Source organism: Oncorhynchus nerka, linkage group LG28 (assembly GCF_034236695.1).
Source record: "Oncorhynchus nerka isolate Pitt River linkage group LG28, Oner_Uvic_2.0, whole genome shotgun sequence".
Classification (NCBI taxonomy): domain Eukaryota; kingdom Metazoa; phylum Chordata; class Actinopteri; order Salmoniformes; family Salmonidae; genus Oncorhynchus; species Oncorhynchus nerka.
Window position 1 is genome coordinate 23,002,401 of NC_088423.1, and position 13,099 is coordinate 23,015,499.

Consider the following 13,099-nt stretch of genomic DNA (forward strand, 5'->3'; position numbering starts at 1 on the left):
TCTATGGGCACAAGCACTGTTCTTGACTCAAGTTGTTCACATCCCTCTTTAATTTTCTTATAATGCTATACATTTTGCCATGTCTAATGTGTATTCGTGTGATATTTGAGTGACAGGAACATTACTACAAAATCTATGGCCTACAAAAACTAGCTAAAAAATGTTAGCAGACATGGGCTAGTTGATCGGAACATTTCTGATAAGTTATAAATAGCTCTCTAAGGTATGCAAAGACTGACATGATAAGAGGAAAACTGATGATGCACTACTCATGAGTATGATGCATCCCCGAATCCCCCTGCCGCCCCCTCGCCCCTCCTAGCGGGCACGCCCCACAGTTTAGGAACCACTGGTATAGGGGAAAAATTGGAGTGGCAACAAGTCTTAAACCTTAAATGGTTGAGCATTTTGCCATGTCCTTTTGGTCTGTTTTGCCCTGTAGTCACTACCAGTTTGGAAGCCTTTGTGAATGCCTCTAGAAGTGCAAGTGATATAAACACCAAATATTCATGAATAAACCTGCTGTAATGTGTAAACACTTCACCTAGCAGCCAACCTGCTTGCACCAATCCCTTGTAATTACAGTAAAATACTGTGAAAAGCAAACTCCTCCCCTCCGTTCATTCATTCATTTATTCCGATGTACTTCTTTTTTTACAGTAAGATAAGGTCAATTTTACAGTATTGTACTGTGCTTTGATATCCTATTTATATTACAGTAGGTGAACTGTAATATGACACACATCATTTTACTTGCCACTGAGCTGCCTGTAAGCTACTGTCAAATTCATAGGAACCCCTTTACAGTGTAGTCCCTAAACAACCAAATTCTCAGCTGTGTACCTTTGATTCTTGGCTGTTGTACTTGTTCTCGATGCCGTAGATCTCTTGAAGAAGGTAACTCACTCCATCTACCTGGAGAGGACAGGAAACATGTTGGGGATGAGAGAGAAGGTTTCAGTATAAAACATACCAGGAATGATAGTGAAAGGGGGAGCGAGAGATTGGAAGAGAGAGGGGAAAGAGAGGTAAGCAAGGCAGGAAAAAGGGATGGTAAGGTACAGTTCAGAATGAGATGAGATGAGAGCAGGAGGAGAGAGAGAGAAGAGGAGAACTTGGTGGAAACAAACTCACCACTTGTTTCTGCTTCAGAGGTTTGACACAGTAGCTTCCGTCCATGTGCTGTGGAACAAACAGTAGATACTTAGCCAATGCTTATACCAGTCCAGTCCCACTGGACAAAGACATCAGTTCAACGTCTAGTTTTGATTGAAATTTTATTGGGTTGTCAACTAACATGAATTCAACGTGAAATCAACATAACATTTAACCACGTCACTGGGTTTTAAAAGTTGAATGAAAAAAAGACAAACATTCCTCAAATTCCTTTAAGTTAAGTATGTGTTGAAATGATGTGGAAACAACGTTCATTCAACCAGTTTATGCCCAGTGGGATGCTTTTAAATCCAGAGTCAACTGCATCTCAAAACATGATAGACAAACTTTAAATTAATTGAACACACATCCGATTCCAAGCTCCTTACCTTTTCAAAGGTGGCCAGGAGGACATGGGAGTGACCCATGTGATCTTCCCCCTCGTCTACTGTCGCTTGAATGACCATGGGAAACACATCCTTATCCATGTCAAACAGCAACTTTTAAGACGGAGGGAGAGAGAGAGAGAGAGAGGGAGAGAGGGTGGAGGAAGAGAGAGAAAAGAGGGAGATAAAGATAGGTTAAACACTGAAACACACACACACACACATACTTCCTACTAATATGAATAAACACACTCACACACACACAGCCCATACCTCCTCATCGGCCCACTCTGACAGGTTGACGGAGTGCGAGGGCAGACAGAACTGCTGACAGACTCCTCTCTTAAAGTGCACCATTTCTGACTGGAGAGAGCTGTCCTGAGGAAGGTAACTATAGGAGATACACACTCTTAGAAAAAGAAGATGATATCTAGAACCTTAAAGTGTTCTTCAGCTGTCCCCATCAAATAACCCTTTGAAGAACCCTTTTTGGATGCAGGTAGAACGCTTATGGTTCCAGGTAGAACACTTTTGGGTTCCAAGTATAACCCATTCTACATGTTACCCAAAAGGGTTCTACCTGGAACCAAAAAGGGTTCTCCTATGGGGACAGAGGAAGAACCCCTTTGGAAGCCTTTTTTTCTCAGAGTGCAGAAAGATAAACACACAAGCATGCACACACACGCACACACAGACTTACATTGGCACTCCGTTGTGGAACTCCTCTATAGCTTGATAGTAGATGGTGATGGCCACCTGTGTGTCAGCATCGAAGGTGAACTCTATGTTGTAACAGGCTTTGCTTTTCCCTGCCACTTCCTCCCCTGGCAGCTTCAGGCAGTCAATACACCTGCCATACCACACCGAAACACAGATAGCATCATCTACACACCGTTACAACTAGCATAGTAAGAGTAAAGGGAGTAATCACAGGACCCAGAACAAAGCTTGCGAAAGCCTCCGGCCAGCTACTCGACTTGGTTCTGGGGGGAATAAGTGGAGATGTTGGACTAGTGCAATAAAACACAGGCTAAGTGTAAGTGAAATAATAATAGTAAAAGGGATATAAATTACAAATCAATTGTGTGTTTTGTGAGAGATACTCACCGTACAAGCCTCAGCGTATCCTTACGGATGTTTATAAGGCTTCGTAGCGTCTTCACTGGCTCCTGAGGTGGTGGGGCTGCATAGGGGAACTGTAAAGGAACCAAACACAAAAGGTCACATCAACAACAATATCAACAACAACAAAAGGGTCACATGATCTGATTTACTAATCCCCAAGCCCTTGATCAGGTGTGTTGGTGCTGGAAAGCTTGCCTACTATCTGCACACCCTATCTGCATACCCACTTAAAACATTAGATATCTTTTCTTTACACAATTGTTTTACTGTACTTTGCACAATCTTTGCACAAACCGTGTTTTTATTGCTGACTCTGTGTAAGAAGGAAGTTGAGTGGGTCAGACGCTTAACTATTTCATTGACATTATTCTTTATTCTTACTGGCACTGATCTTCCTGATACCGGGCTATTAAAAAAAAATGTTTAAAGTTCAGTGATCTGGATCTGTGGTTGTTATACTGTACCTGTTTTAGAACAATACACTTACTGTGCACTTAAGTCATTTTGGATAAGAGTCTGCTAAATGACTGAATGCACTGTAAAAATGTGTATAGAAGAACCTTTGAAACCCTATTGAACATGCCGTCTAGTAGGAATGGAGGATGTGGTTAGATACCTCCACAACCCTCTTCTGGGACTAAGGGGAGGTGTGTGTGTGGTTTACAGGAAAGGTTCCTGATGGGCCCAGATGTGTTATTATACTGAATACTGTACCATTCATTAAAACACACACACACCAGGAAAATTCTGCTATGGGATCTGTAGAGTAGGAACAAGGCTGTTTTTCAGTACAGGGAAGACACACGCATTCATGCACACACTCACATAAACACTCCCTTCCATCTCTCTTTGCAGTCTGAATATGACTTTATTACAGCAGTCAACTGCTGTTAAATCCCCAATATATTAGGCCTGAGTGTTTATAGCTGTCGAGGTCTAGCCACACACACGGGCACACATAATATAGGCTATACATATCTAGTGCAGGGGGACTAGACCTATGCTGCAGATCACAGTTAACAACTCAGGGACATATGAGAGAAATGTACTGAGTGGGGTAGGGAGATGTGGTTCTGCATTGCCATCTGCTTAGAGAGGGCAGTATGACTTATATAGCGAGAGAGAGAGAGAGAGAGAGAGAGAGAGAGAGAGAGAGAGAGAGAGAGTTTGAACTGCTTTGGCTGTAAGATATTATGACCCCACTCCTGAAAGGTAAGATCCTCTGGAGCATGGATGTGCTTTCTGTTCCCCTCATAAGAATATAGTTGAACGGCCCTGTCATAGCCCTTCTATGGATAGCCTTTCCACTCCCTATTTAATCTTGCAACTGACTGGGTTCGAACCAGGTCTTCTGCATATCACAAGACTGTCAGTCCACTATGTTAGCCCATATGGATTAGTTCAGGAAGCTAACAGAAGTCTTCAAATCTCCAGCAAGGTTCATCGAACCCCCTCGGTTACAATACACCCCCCTTTGACCTCCCACTCAGAGATCACGGCACCAATATAACTGACTGGGTTCTAAATCAGACCTACTGCACAACAACACTTACAGTGGTAGACAGAGTAGTCTCGTAAATACCAGACTGATTATCACGTGTAGTGAACCATTCATGTAAGCTCGGGGGATTAGGCCGCTCGCAAGGCTATGAGGTGAGCAATCTTGGCTGAGACATGTAGACGTGTTAGTTTGGCTAATGAGGGTCTAACCCAGGTCTCCTGTGCACCAGATAATGCAACTTTTCAGGTCTTTTCAGACAAGTTACTCATCACATGAATGTGGTTACCGAACTACCTGTGTTACACTTCTCCCCCCTTTTACCTCCTCCTTGAAGAGACCAAACCTAACAAGGCGAGACCCAAATGCAGACACATGAGGCAGATGGTTGGAGTCTTACAATGTTTATTAATCCCAAAGGGGTAGGCAAAAGAATGGTTGTGGAAGGGCAAAAACCAGATCAGAGTCCCAGAGGTACAGAGTGGCAGACAGGCTTATGGTCAAGGCAGGCAGAATGGTCAGGCAGGTGGGTACAATGTCCAGAATCAGGCAAGGGTCAAAACTGGGAGGACTAGAAAAAGGAGAATGCAAAAAGCAGGAGAACGGGAAAACCGCTGGTTGACTTAGAAACATACAAGACGAACTGGCACAGAGGCACAGGAAACACAGGGATAAATACACCGGGGAAAATAAGCGACACCTGGAGGGGGTGGAGACAATCACAAGGACAGGTGAAACAGATCAGGGCGTGACAAAACGAAGTCAAAGGACCAATGTTTAGGGTTTTAGCTCAACAGGCTAACACATTCTTAAGCCAGTCAGTCACATGTTAACCTTATAATATCTACAATAAATCAGCCCATTCCGGCCCATTCTTCACCTTGAGGCCCCCATACCGGCCCATTCTTTTCCTTGAGAACCCCATTATTAGCCAGATAATTTAAATTTTGCGCAAAAAACTATGTTAGACAGGCCCACTGGGATAAAAATGGACCAGCCTACATGTCCATGTCCTCCCCTGCTTAAAACTAGACTGTGTAACACAAACTAACACGTTTTCAGGTCTCAGTCAAGGCTTGAAGACTTGCATTAGTGTAGCAGATGGGGATCTGTGAAACTCACTCCTCAGCCTGAAGTGTCACCCCTTGCGCAATTGAAGAAGGCCTTTTTTAATAGTAGGATGAGTTGGAATGCTTCAGGAGGGTGTTTTCGAGGAAGAAGTCCTTAGTTCGAGTCTATATATGAGCTGAATAAGGGGGAAGCGGTACTTGTTAAGCAAGCTGCATGCCGTCCTTTACATGAACTTCCTGAACGTATCCCTCCCTATAGGCTTTAGCTAAGTGTACTAACACAATCTTGTGAGATACAGGAGACCTAGTTCAAACCCAGATCAAAGTTAAATAGGGAGTGGAAAGGCTATCATTAGAAGGGCTATGACAGGGCATTTAAACTATATTCTAATGGGGGTCAAATTTAGTTTTTGTGTGAAACTCCCTTCTAAGGCATCCTGCCATCATCATAGAGGGAAACAGAAGGCATGTCCATGTTCCGGAGAGTCTTAGATTTCAGGAATGGGGTCATAGTAGTTCATAGCCAAAACATTTCAAATGCTAGAGCCAAATTCATTGGAAGAGCATTTATTCAACATGCCACATTGGCTTCAGAAACCGCCATCAGTTTCTGTTTACCAAAGGATACGTTTGATTCTATGTGCTGTTCTCTACCTTTCCTGGCTGGTAAAGTACCAGGTGTCGTCTCTGGTTTTGAACCTGAATTTAAAGAACTGAATTTGAAAACTGAATCTGAATGCATCTGAGAAATTGAATGTATGAAACTCTGATAAACTTGGAATTATAGTTTGTAAACGTAATACACAGACAATTAATGTAATATCTACCATAATGAAATTGAACAGGCCTATATACAGTGCCTTGCGAAAGTATTCTGCTTACTTGAACTTTGCGACCTTTTGCCACATTTCAGGCTTCAAACATAAAGATATAAAACTGTATTTTTTGTGAAGAATCAACAACAAGTGGGACACAATCATGAAGTGGAACGACATTTATTGGATATTTCAAACTTTAACAAATCAAAAACTGAAAAATTGGGCGTGCAAAATTATTCAGCCCCCTTAAGTTAATACTTTGTAGCGCCACCTTTTGCTGCGATTACAGCTGTAAGTCGCTTGGGGTATGTCTCTATCAGTTTTGCACATCGAGAGACTGACATTTTTTCCCATTCCTCCTTGCAAAACAGCTCGAGCTCAGTGAGGTTGGATGGAGAGCATTTGTGAACAGCAGTTTTCAGTTCTTTCCACAGATTCTCGATTGGATTCAGGTCTGGACTTTGACTTGGCCATTCTAACACCTGGATATGTTTATTTTTGAACCATTCCATTGTAGATTTTGCTTTATGTTTTGGATCATTGTCTTGTTGGAAGACAAATCTCCGTCCCAGTCTCAGGTCTTTTGCAGACTCCATCAGGTTTTCTTCAAGAATGGTCCTGTATTTGGCTCCATCCATCTTCCCATCAATTTTAACCATCTTCCCTGTCCCTGCTGAAGAAAAGCAGGCCCAAACCATGATGCTACCACCACCATGTTTGACAGTGGGGATGGTGTGTTCAGGGTGATGAGCTGTGTTGCTTTTATGCCAAACATAACATTTTGCATTGTTGCCAAAAAGTTCAATTTTGGTTTAATCTAACCAGAGCACCTTCTTCCACATGTTTGGTGTGTCTCCCAGGTGGCTTGTGGCAAACTTTAAACAACACTTTTTATGGATATCTTTAAGAAATGGCTTTCTTCTTGCCACTCTTCCATAAAGGCCAGATTTGTGCAATATACGACTGATTGTTGTCCTATGGACAGAGTCTCCCACCTCAGCTGTAGATCTCTGCAGTTCATCCAGAGTGATCATGGGCCTCTTGGCTGCATCTCTGATCAGTCTTCTCCTTGTATGAGCTGAAAGTTTAGAGGGACGGCCAGGTCTTGGTAGATTATGCAGTGGTCTGATACTCCTTCCATTTCAATATTATCGCTTGCACAGTGCTCCTTGGGATGTTTAAAGCTTGGGAAATATTTTTGTATCCAAATCCGGCTTTAAACTTCTTCACAACAGTATCTTGGACCTGCCTGGTGTGTTCCTTGTTCTTCATGATGCTCTCTGCGCTTTTAACAGACCTCTGAGACTATCACAGTGCAGGTGCATTTATACGGAGACTTGATTACACACAGGTGGATTGTATTTATCATCATTAGTCATTCAGGTCAACATTGGATCATTCAGAGATCCTCACTGAACTTCTGGAGAGAGTTTGCTGCACTGAAAGTAAAGGGGCTGAATAATTTTGCATGCCAAATTTTTCAGTTTTTGATTTGTTAAAAAAGTTTGAAATATCCAATAAATGTCGTTCCACTTCATGATTGTGTCCCACTTGTTGTTGATTCTTCACAAAAAATACAGTTTTATATCTTTATGTTTGAAGCCTGAAATGTGGCAAAAGGTCGCAAAGTTCAAGGGGGCCGAATACTTTCGCAAAGGCACTGTAAATATATATAAATGAATTGGAATATTCAATTGAATTTATATATAATTTTTAAATTAATGCAATATTCATTAAATTCCACTTCAATTCATGAAATACAAGTTCAATTTACAAATTCAATGATTCAATTTATACATTACAAATTTAAAAACATGACATTTAAATTCAATTTCCTAATACAAATTCAAAATGATGAAATTCAAATACAATTCCTGTTGTCACTGAAATCCCTCCATACCACACCCCCAGTCACAGAATTCTATGGTATTCCCCATGTCCATACAGCAGAGATGATGAAAATTGCGATCGGAGGTATTTGGAACAAAACCTGCCGCCCAAATGGTACCCTATTCTCTATATTGTGCAATACTTTTAAACAGAGCCCATTGGACCCATAATTAGACCGACAGTATTGTAGCTGGAGACTTAGAAGCTAGTGTAGTGTAGTGTAGTGTAGTGTAGTGTAGTGTAGTGTAGTGTACTGTAGAGTACTGCAGTGTACTGTGTAGTGTAGTGTAATGTAGTGTAGTGTATTGTACTGTATGGTACTGTGTAGAGTCCTGTGTAGTGTAGTGTAGTGTACTGTGACAATCCGTACCACCACTGGTCTGGTTCCCAGAAAGTTGAGGTCGGTGTTCTCTCCGAACAGGTATCCCTCGGGGTGGGTGGAGTCAAACTTCTCCCCGCCCATGATGAAGTGGCTGGCAAAGTAACTTCCTGCGGGGAACAGGAAGAGGAATTGAGCAAACCTGATCCTAAAGATTCCACCTCCTCATATACACAGAAGCCCAATTCTGTTTCTCCCCTTTTACATGGACAGAGGACAGTTACAGGAGCTCATTGAGCTAGGTCAAGGTGTTCCAACCCTGGTTCCGGGGAATAGGTTGAGTAGACATTGCCTCTAACCACTGATCTTAGATCAGAAATATCTTAACCACATATTTTAGAAAATATGCATATAATACATCTTCCAAATGCAACGTCTGCCTACGCCCACACACATTGTCTCAATTATTTATTTTTATTTTTAATTCCCTCAAACACCAAATTAGGTTTAGCCAATCATTTGATCTCCATCAGTTTCGTGGGAATATGCATTTAGATATTCTTGAATGATCTCAGCCTACAGTGTAGGCCTAACCAGTGGTGGGCGCTGATTGGCTGAATACCCATGGTGGATGGAGTTGTCAAGAAAGCATTAGGACAGAAATATGATGCCAAGTTTTCAAACTACCAGTAGTTTCTTTTTGAAGATGTATAAAGCAATCTGTGCATTTGAACAGCAGCATGAATACTCATATTTCACTTTTGGATGTCATAAACCGAATGACCATTTCTGCACATGCTGCCACTGTTTTGAACAGATTAGAACATACTATTGACCATTTAGAAAGAGCAGCCAGCTCATGAACGCATGCAGATGCAATAAATGAAAACACATTATTTTACTGGGAATAGCTAACATAATGTCACAAAGCATGATGCGCTAGCCAGTTCACTTTCATTCTGAAATAGCTTCATATTTCCGAGTTAGAGCGATATTAGTTTAGATAGACTTGAAATTGCTGCTTATCAAAGGTAGATAACTAGTTCATTTCACCCAGAAAATGTACCAAACTACCTCTCAATGTTTCTCAAAATTACTGCAGCTCGCTAATTAATTTGATCATGCTTTGTGATTACAACCGGTTTTATGCTGTTTTAATCCACACAACACGTCTCCCTGTCACCTACAATAGAACATGATGAACACCATGGCATAGTAGAAACAATCAAATTGGCCCACCACAGTCATGCTTTTTTTGTCCTACCAGATCAGCGATGAGAAGGTTCTAGCTTGTGTATCCCTCTATCATTCAACTCTTGTTGGATGTAGATGTCCAGTTTATCAGGTCCCAGACTCCCATAACTGTTATGATGATTTATTTACAAGTGAATTACAATTAGCTTTTTGCTTTAGCGCCATCTGTAGCTGAATGAGCAGATCTAGTTTCATGTGCGGAAGAAAGCCGTCTGGAGCGAAAGACTCATTGGGAGACAATTGAGCGCTCCAGTACAGTCCATTTACCTTGTGCTGTTGAAATGTATGCTATGAAATCCTGCAATTTCATTGAGGCAATTCCCACTCTTAGCAAGTCACTGAGGGGCACAATAGTACGTTTGTTTTTATCAACTGAGTGTACAAAACATTAAGAACACCTTCTTCATATTGAGTTGCACCCCCCGTCCCCTTCTGAATCATTGTACCATCTCAACCGCTGTGAAATATATTTTACATAACGAAAAATATTATATTTTCAGCTGTTTGAAGCTGGTGTACATAACTAAAAGTAAAAGATGCAACAATTTAAGAACGAGAAGCATAAAAATAGTGCACATGAAACAAATCTACCGCTTCTAAGATTTGCTTCAATGCGAATGATATGTATATAACACATTCTAATGTGAATTTGGTAAGGGTCACTCAAAAAGTTACATATTGCAGCTTTACATTTTGGCGCATATTTATTTTTCACTCAAGTAATCAACCTAAATCTCATAAGAAATGTGTGTGTTTTCGCTTCAATAGTAACGTTATAATATGCTATTCTATTCAGTTATGTTATGTAGAATACAAATAAAACATTATGTGACTTTACAGACATTGATTCAGCTTTGATCTAGACCTAATGGAGCACCATAGTGAGAGGTGTCTGAGCGACGCTTGTGTGCGCTGCAGCAGCAGTACACCCCTGCACACTGCAATCTTCAGTTGGCTCCTTTTTCCTATTTTAATTGGAATTGTAAAAAATGAATGTGGTATAATGCTTTTCAGCGTCATTCTGCTGGGGGGCTGGTGGTCAGGCTGATACTGACCGACCAACATCACATAGGCCTCGTGTTTTTCCATGTGTGTTTCAAACATGACAATTATATGATTGGCACTCTGGTAAACATCCACATTTAGCCACCCTAGCACTGAGGCCTATAGGTGCGGACAGGATGCAGGGCATACGGGGTATCGGACACCTTGTACTCTGATGTAATGATTGTGATTAATCATTATATTTAAATAATAGATCATACAAATAAGTCATAGGCCTATAATTATCTGAATATTAATAAATAGGCCTTATAATATCCTAATAACATATCCCTATGTCTTTTTTCCCAAACCGAGAAGGCAGATATAGGCTGTCCTGGAATATGCTGTGGGTTGAGTGGGATCGCTCCTGTTAGGCTACTGTCGTCTATGGGGAACAGGCACCTACCAGATTTTGGTGGATAGCGGTACACAGAGGTGGACGGTATATCGACCTCTTCCACTCCAGCGTTCTGTCTGCTGGTCAAAGCTCCCATTTCCACAGAAAACAAAAGCTCAAATTAACGAACATAACAAGAAAACATTCGCTATTCTCTAAAACCCCTTTACCCCCTTTCATTTAATCCAGTTCGTGCTGCCATTTCCATTTTTTAAAATCTCGGTTTATGTCCTTGGTTCCCTGCCGGTGGCAGCTATAGCCTGGTTGTGCTCGTTCTGGGATTAGTTGTTGTTCTTGTCTGCTTTATCCAAAACCCAGTGGGGTTGGTGTTGTCGCCAAAACCGATCGATAGTTTGTTTTCTGACAGAAAAGCAGTAGTATGTGTAAGGAATTGCTATTTCGTATGCAGGTGACTAATTTACTGCTAATTACATGGCTACAACTCACAGTAAAGCCTGTGGGGTCCCCTACAGGATAGCTCCCACATTACACACATAATCTCCCTTTTTCTTAACCGAAGAAGATCGAACGATGACGGACAGACAACTGAGCCAATGGCGGAAGACTACAGACTACAACCAGCTGAACCAATCCGGAGATCCGATCTTCCTAGGGTCAACCTACTTTCTGTGACGTATATAAGAGCTGTGCTGACTGTTTACGCTCTCTCTGCCTGCCGTTCCACACGAACTAACGGAAGAGCCGTAATTACGTTGTAATACATATTTTCACTCTGAATAAACTGTTTACTTGTCATACAATTTACCACTTAGTCTGAATCGATCCTTGACCGGCTCACCCATCTACATATCCAATTGCTAACATATGCACCCCTTTAATAGCAAAGCAATTTATCCATTCACTTCATGACGCATTATTCTCTCCAATTCAGCGCGTTTCGGGGGAAAACGAGGTCTCTCACTATGTATCACTGTCAGGGCCGGCCCTAGCCTTTTGCAGGCCCTAGGGTCCCTCACGTCGCAGCTAAAACATTTTAGTGCCCCCCTCTTGACAGAGGAGATAAATAATTGAAGATTCCTGATATAATTAGGCGTAGAGAAATTTCGGCAGTTTTTAAGCTAATTTATTTTACAGTACAGCTACTGTAGGGAAGAGCCAGGATGAAAGTACCATGCCCATTTTCACAAATTACAAGAAACTAGAATTTTGTATTGAGGCATGCACGTGCCTAATACAGAAGATGACCTCCCTGCAAGATATCAGCATGCTGTGTCAACATTTGAAGGTTGTTTTAAGCAAGGTAAAGTAAAAAGAATGACCCAGAATTGTTTTTCAGTTGTAGAGTTGTGTTTCTTTTATGTTTCCAAACATATGTTATTTTCTTAACCCATCTAGTGACTGACAGCATAGGTTTGAACTATTGTGCTAGATAGTCTTGGATGCTTGCAAGGAGAAGTTTCACAGTGAGAGGGGTGGGACGGAAGTAACAAAATGTTACTTTTGCCCCGCAATAACTTAGAATGTGTTTTCATTTGTGTTTCACTTGTTTATTGACAGAATATTGACAGGACATGCCCAGAAATAGGGTCAAAACAACAGACAGAGCAAGGTTTCATCCAGAGACCTACAAAAGAGCTTCCCAGAAGTGCTGGTAGGAGTCCAGTCAGTCAGGGGTGCAGCAAAAGCACATGGTGTGTACCATGTTACACTCTAAAGATACTGTAGGAGGTTGAAGGATAGTCCTAATGCCCGAATGCCAGCCTACAGAGCCCACAACAAAGTATTTAGTGAGGAGCAGGAGAGGAGTCTGAAGGTGTATCTGTTAAGGGCTGCAGATATTTACCTAAAGAGGTAGTCTTACACAATATAAATGGCCCAAAAGTGCAAACTCACAATTATAATTATTTTTTAATTATGTTTAAAAGGATAAATGTTTTTTTTACTTTTTTTTTTTAAAGAAATGTTGTGTTTGTTATTTAGGTAAGGAAATGTACATATCAGCTTGCCCAACGCTATCGCTTCAAGTATCCTGAGACCTGCGACACCAAGGAGATGTCCGGGAAGGATTGGTTTACTTCTTTCCGCCAAAGGCACCCCAGCTTCTTCATCCGCCAGCCACAAGCAACAAGTCTGTCAAGGGCGACTAGTTTCAATCCAACAAACCGCTCCCAGTTCTTGGAAC

General features: G+C 41.5%; 1 protein-coding gene across 2 annotated transcripts in view; it reads right to left on the minus strand.

The window, feature by feature from the left end:
• Nucleotides 1-11,457, minus strand: part of LOC115113004 (E3 ubiquitin ligase RNF157-like) — a 41,035-nt gene extending 29,578 nt beyond the window's left edge. For both annotated transcript variants that reach the window (XM_029640165.2, XM_029640166.2), the window contains exons 1-8: nucleotides 10,966-11,457; nucleotides 8,313-8,431; nucleotides 2,649-2,737; nucleotides 2,242-2,391; nucleotides 1,815-1,932; nucleotides 1,545-1,655; nucleotides 1,135-1,182; nucleotides 844-915 (exon numbers count right to left, since the gene is read on the minus strand). In XM_029640165.2, the coding sequence (XP_029496025.1) occupies nucleotides 844-915; nucleotides 1,135-1,182; nucleotides 1,545-1,655; nucleotides 1,815-1,932; nucleotides 2,242-2,391; nucleotides 2,649-2,737; nucleotides 8,313-8,431; nucleotides 10,966-11,053 (795 nt within the window). In that variant the 5' untranslated portion in view covers nucleotides 11,054-11,457. The remainder of the gene's footprint in view (nucleotides 1-843; nucleotides 916-1,134; nucleotides 1,183-1,544; nucleotides 1,656-1,814; nucleotides 1,933-2,241; nucleotides 2,392-2,648; nucleotides 2,738-8,312; nucleotides 8,432-10,965) is intronic.
• Nucleotides 11,458-13,099: the final 1,642 nt, after the last annotated feature.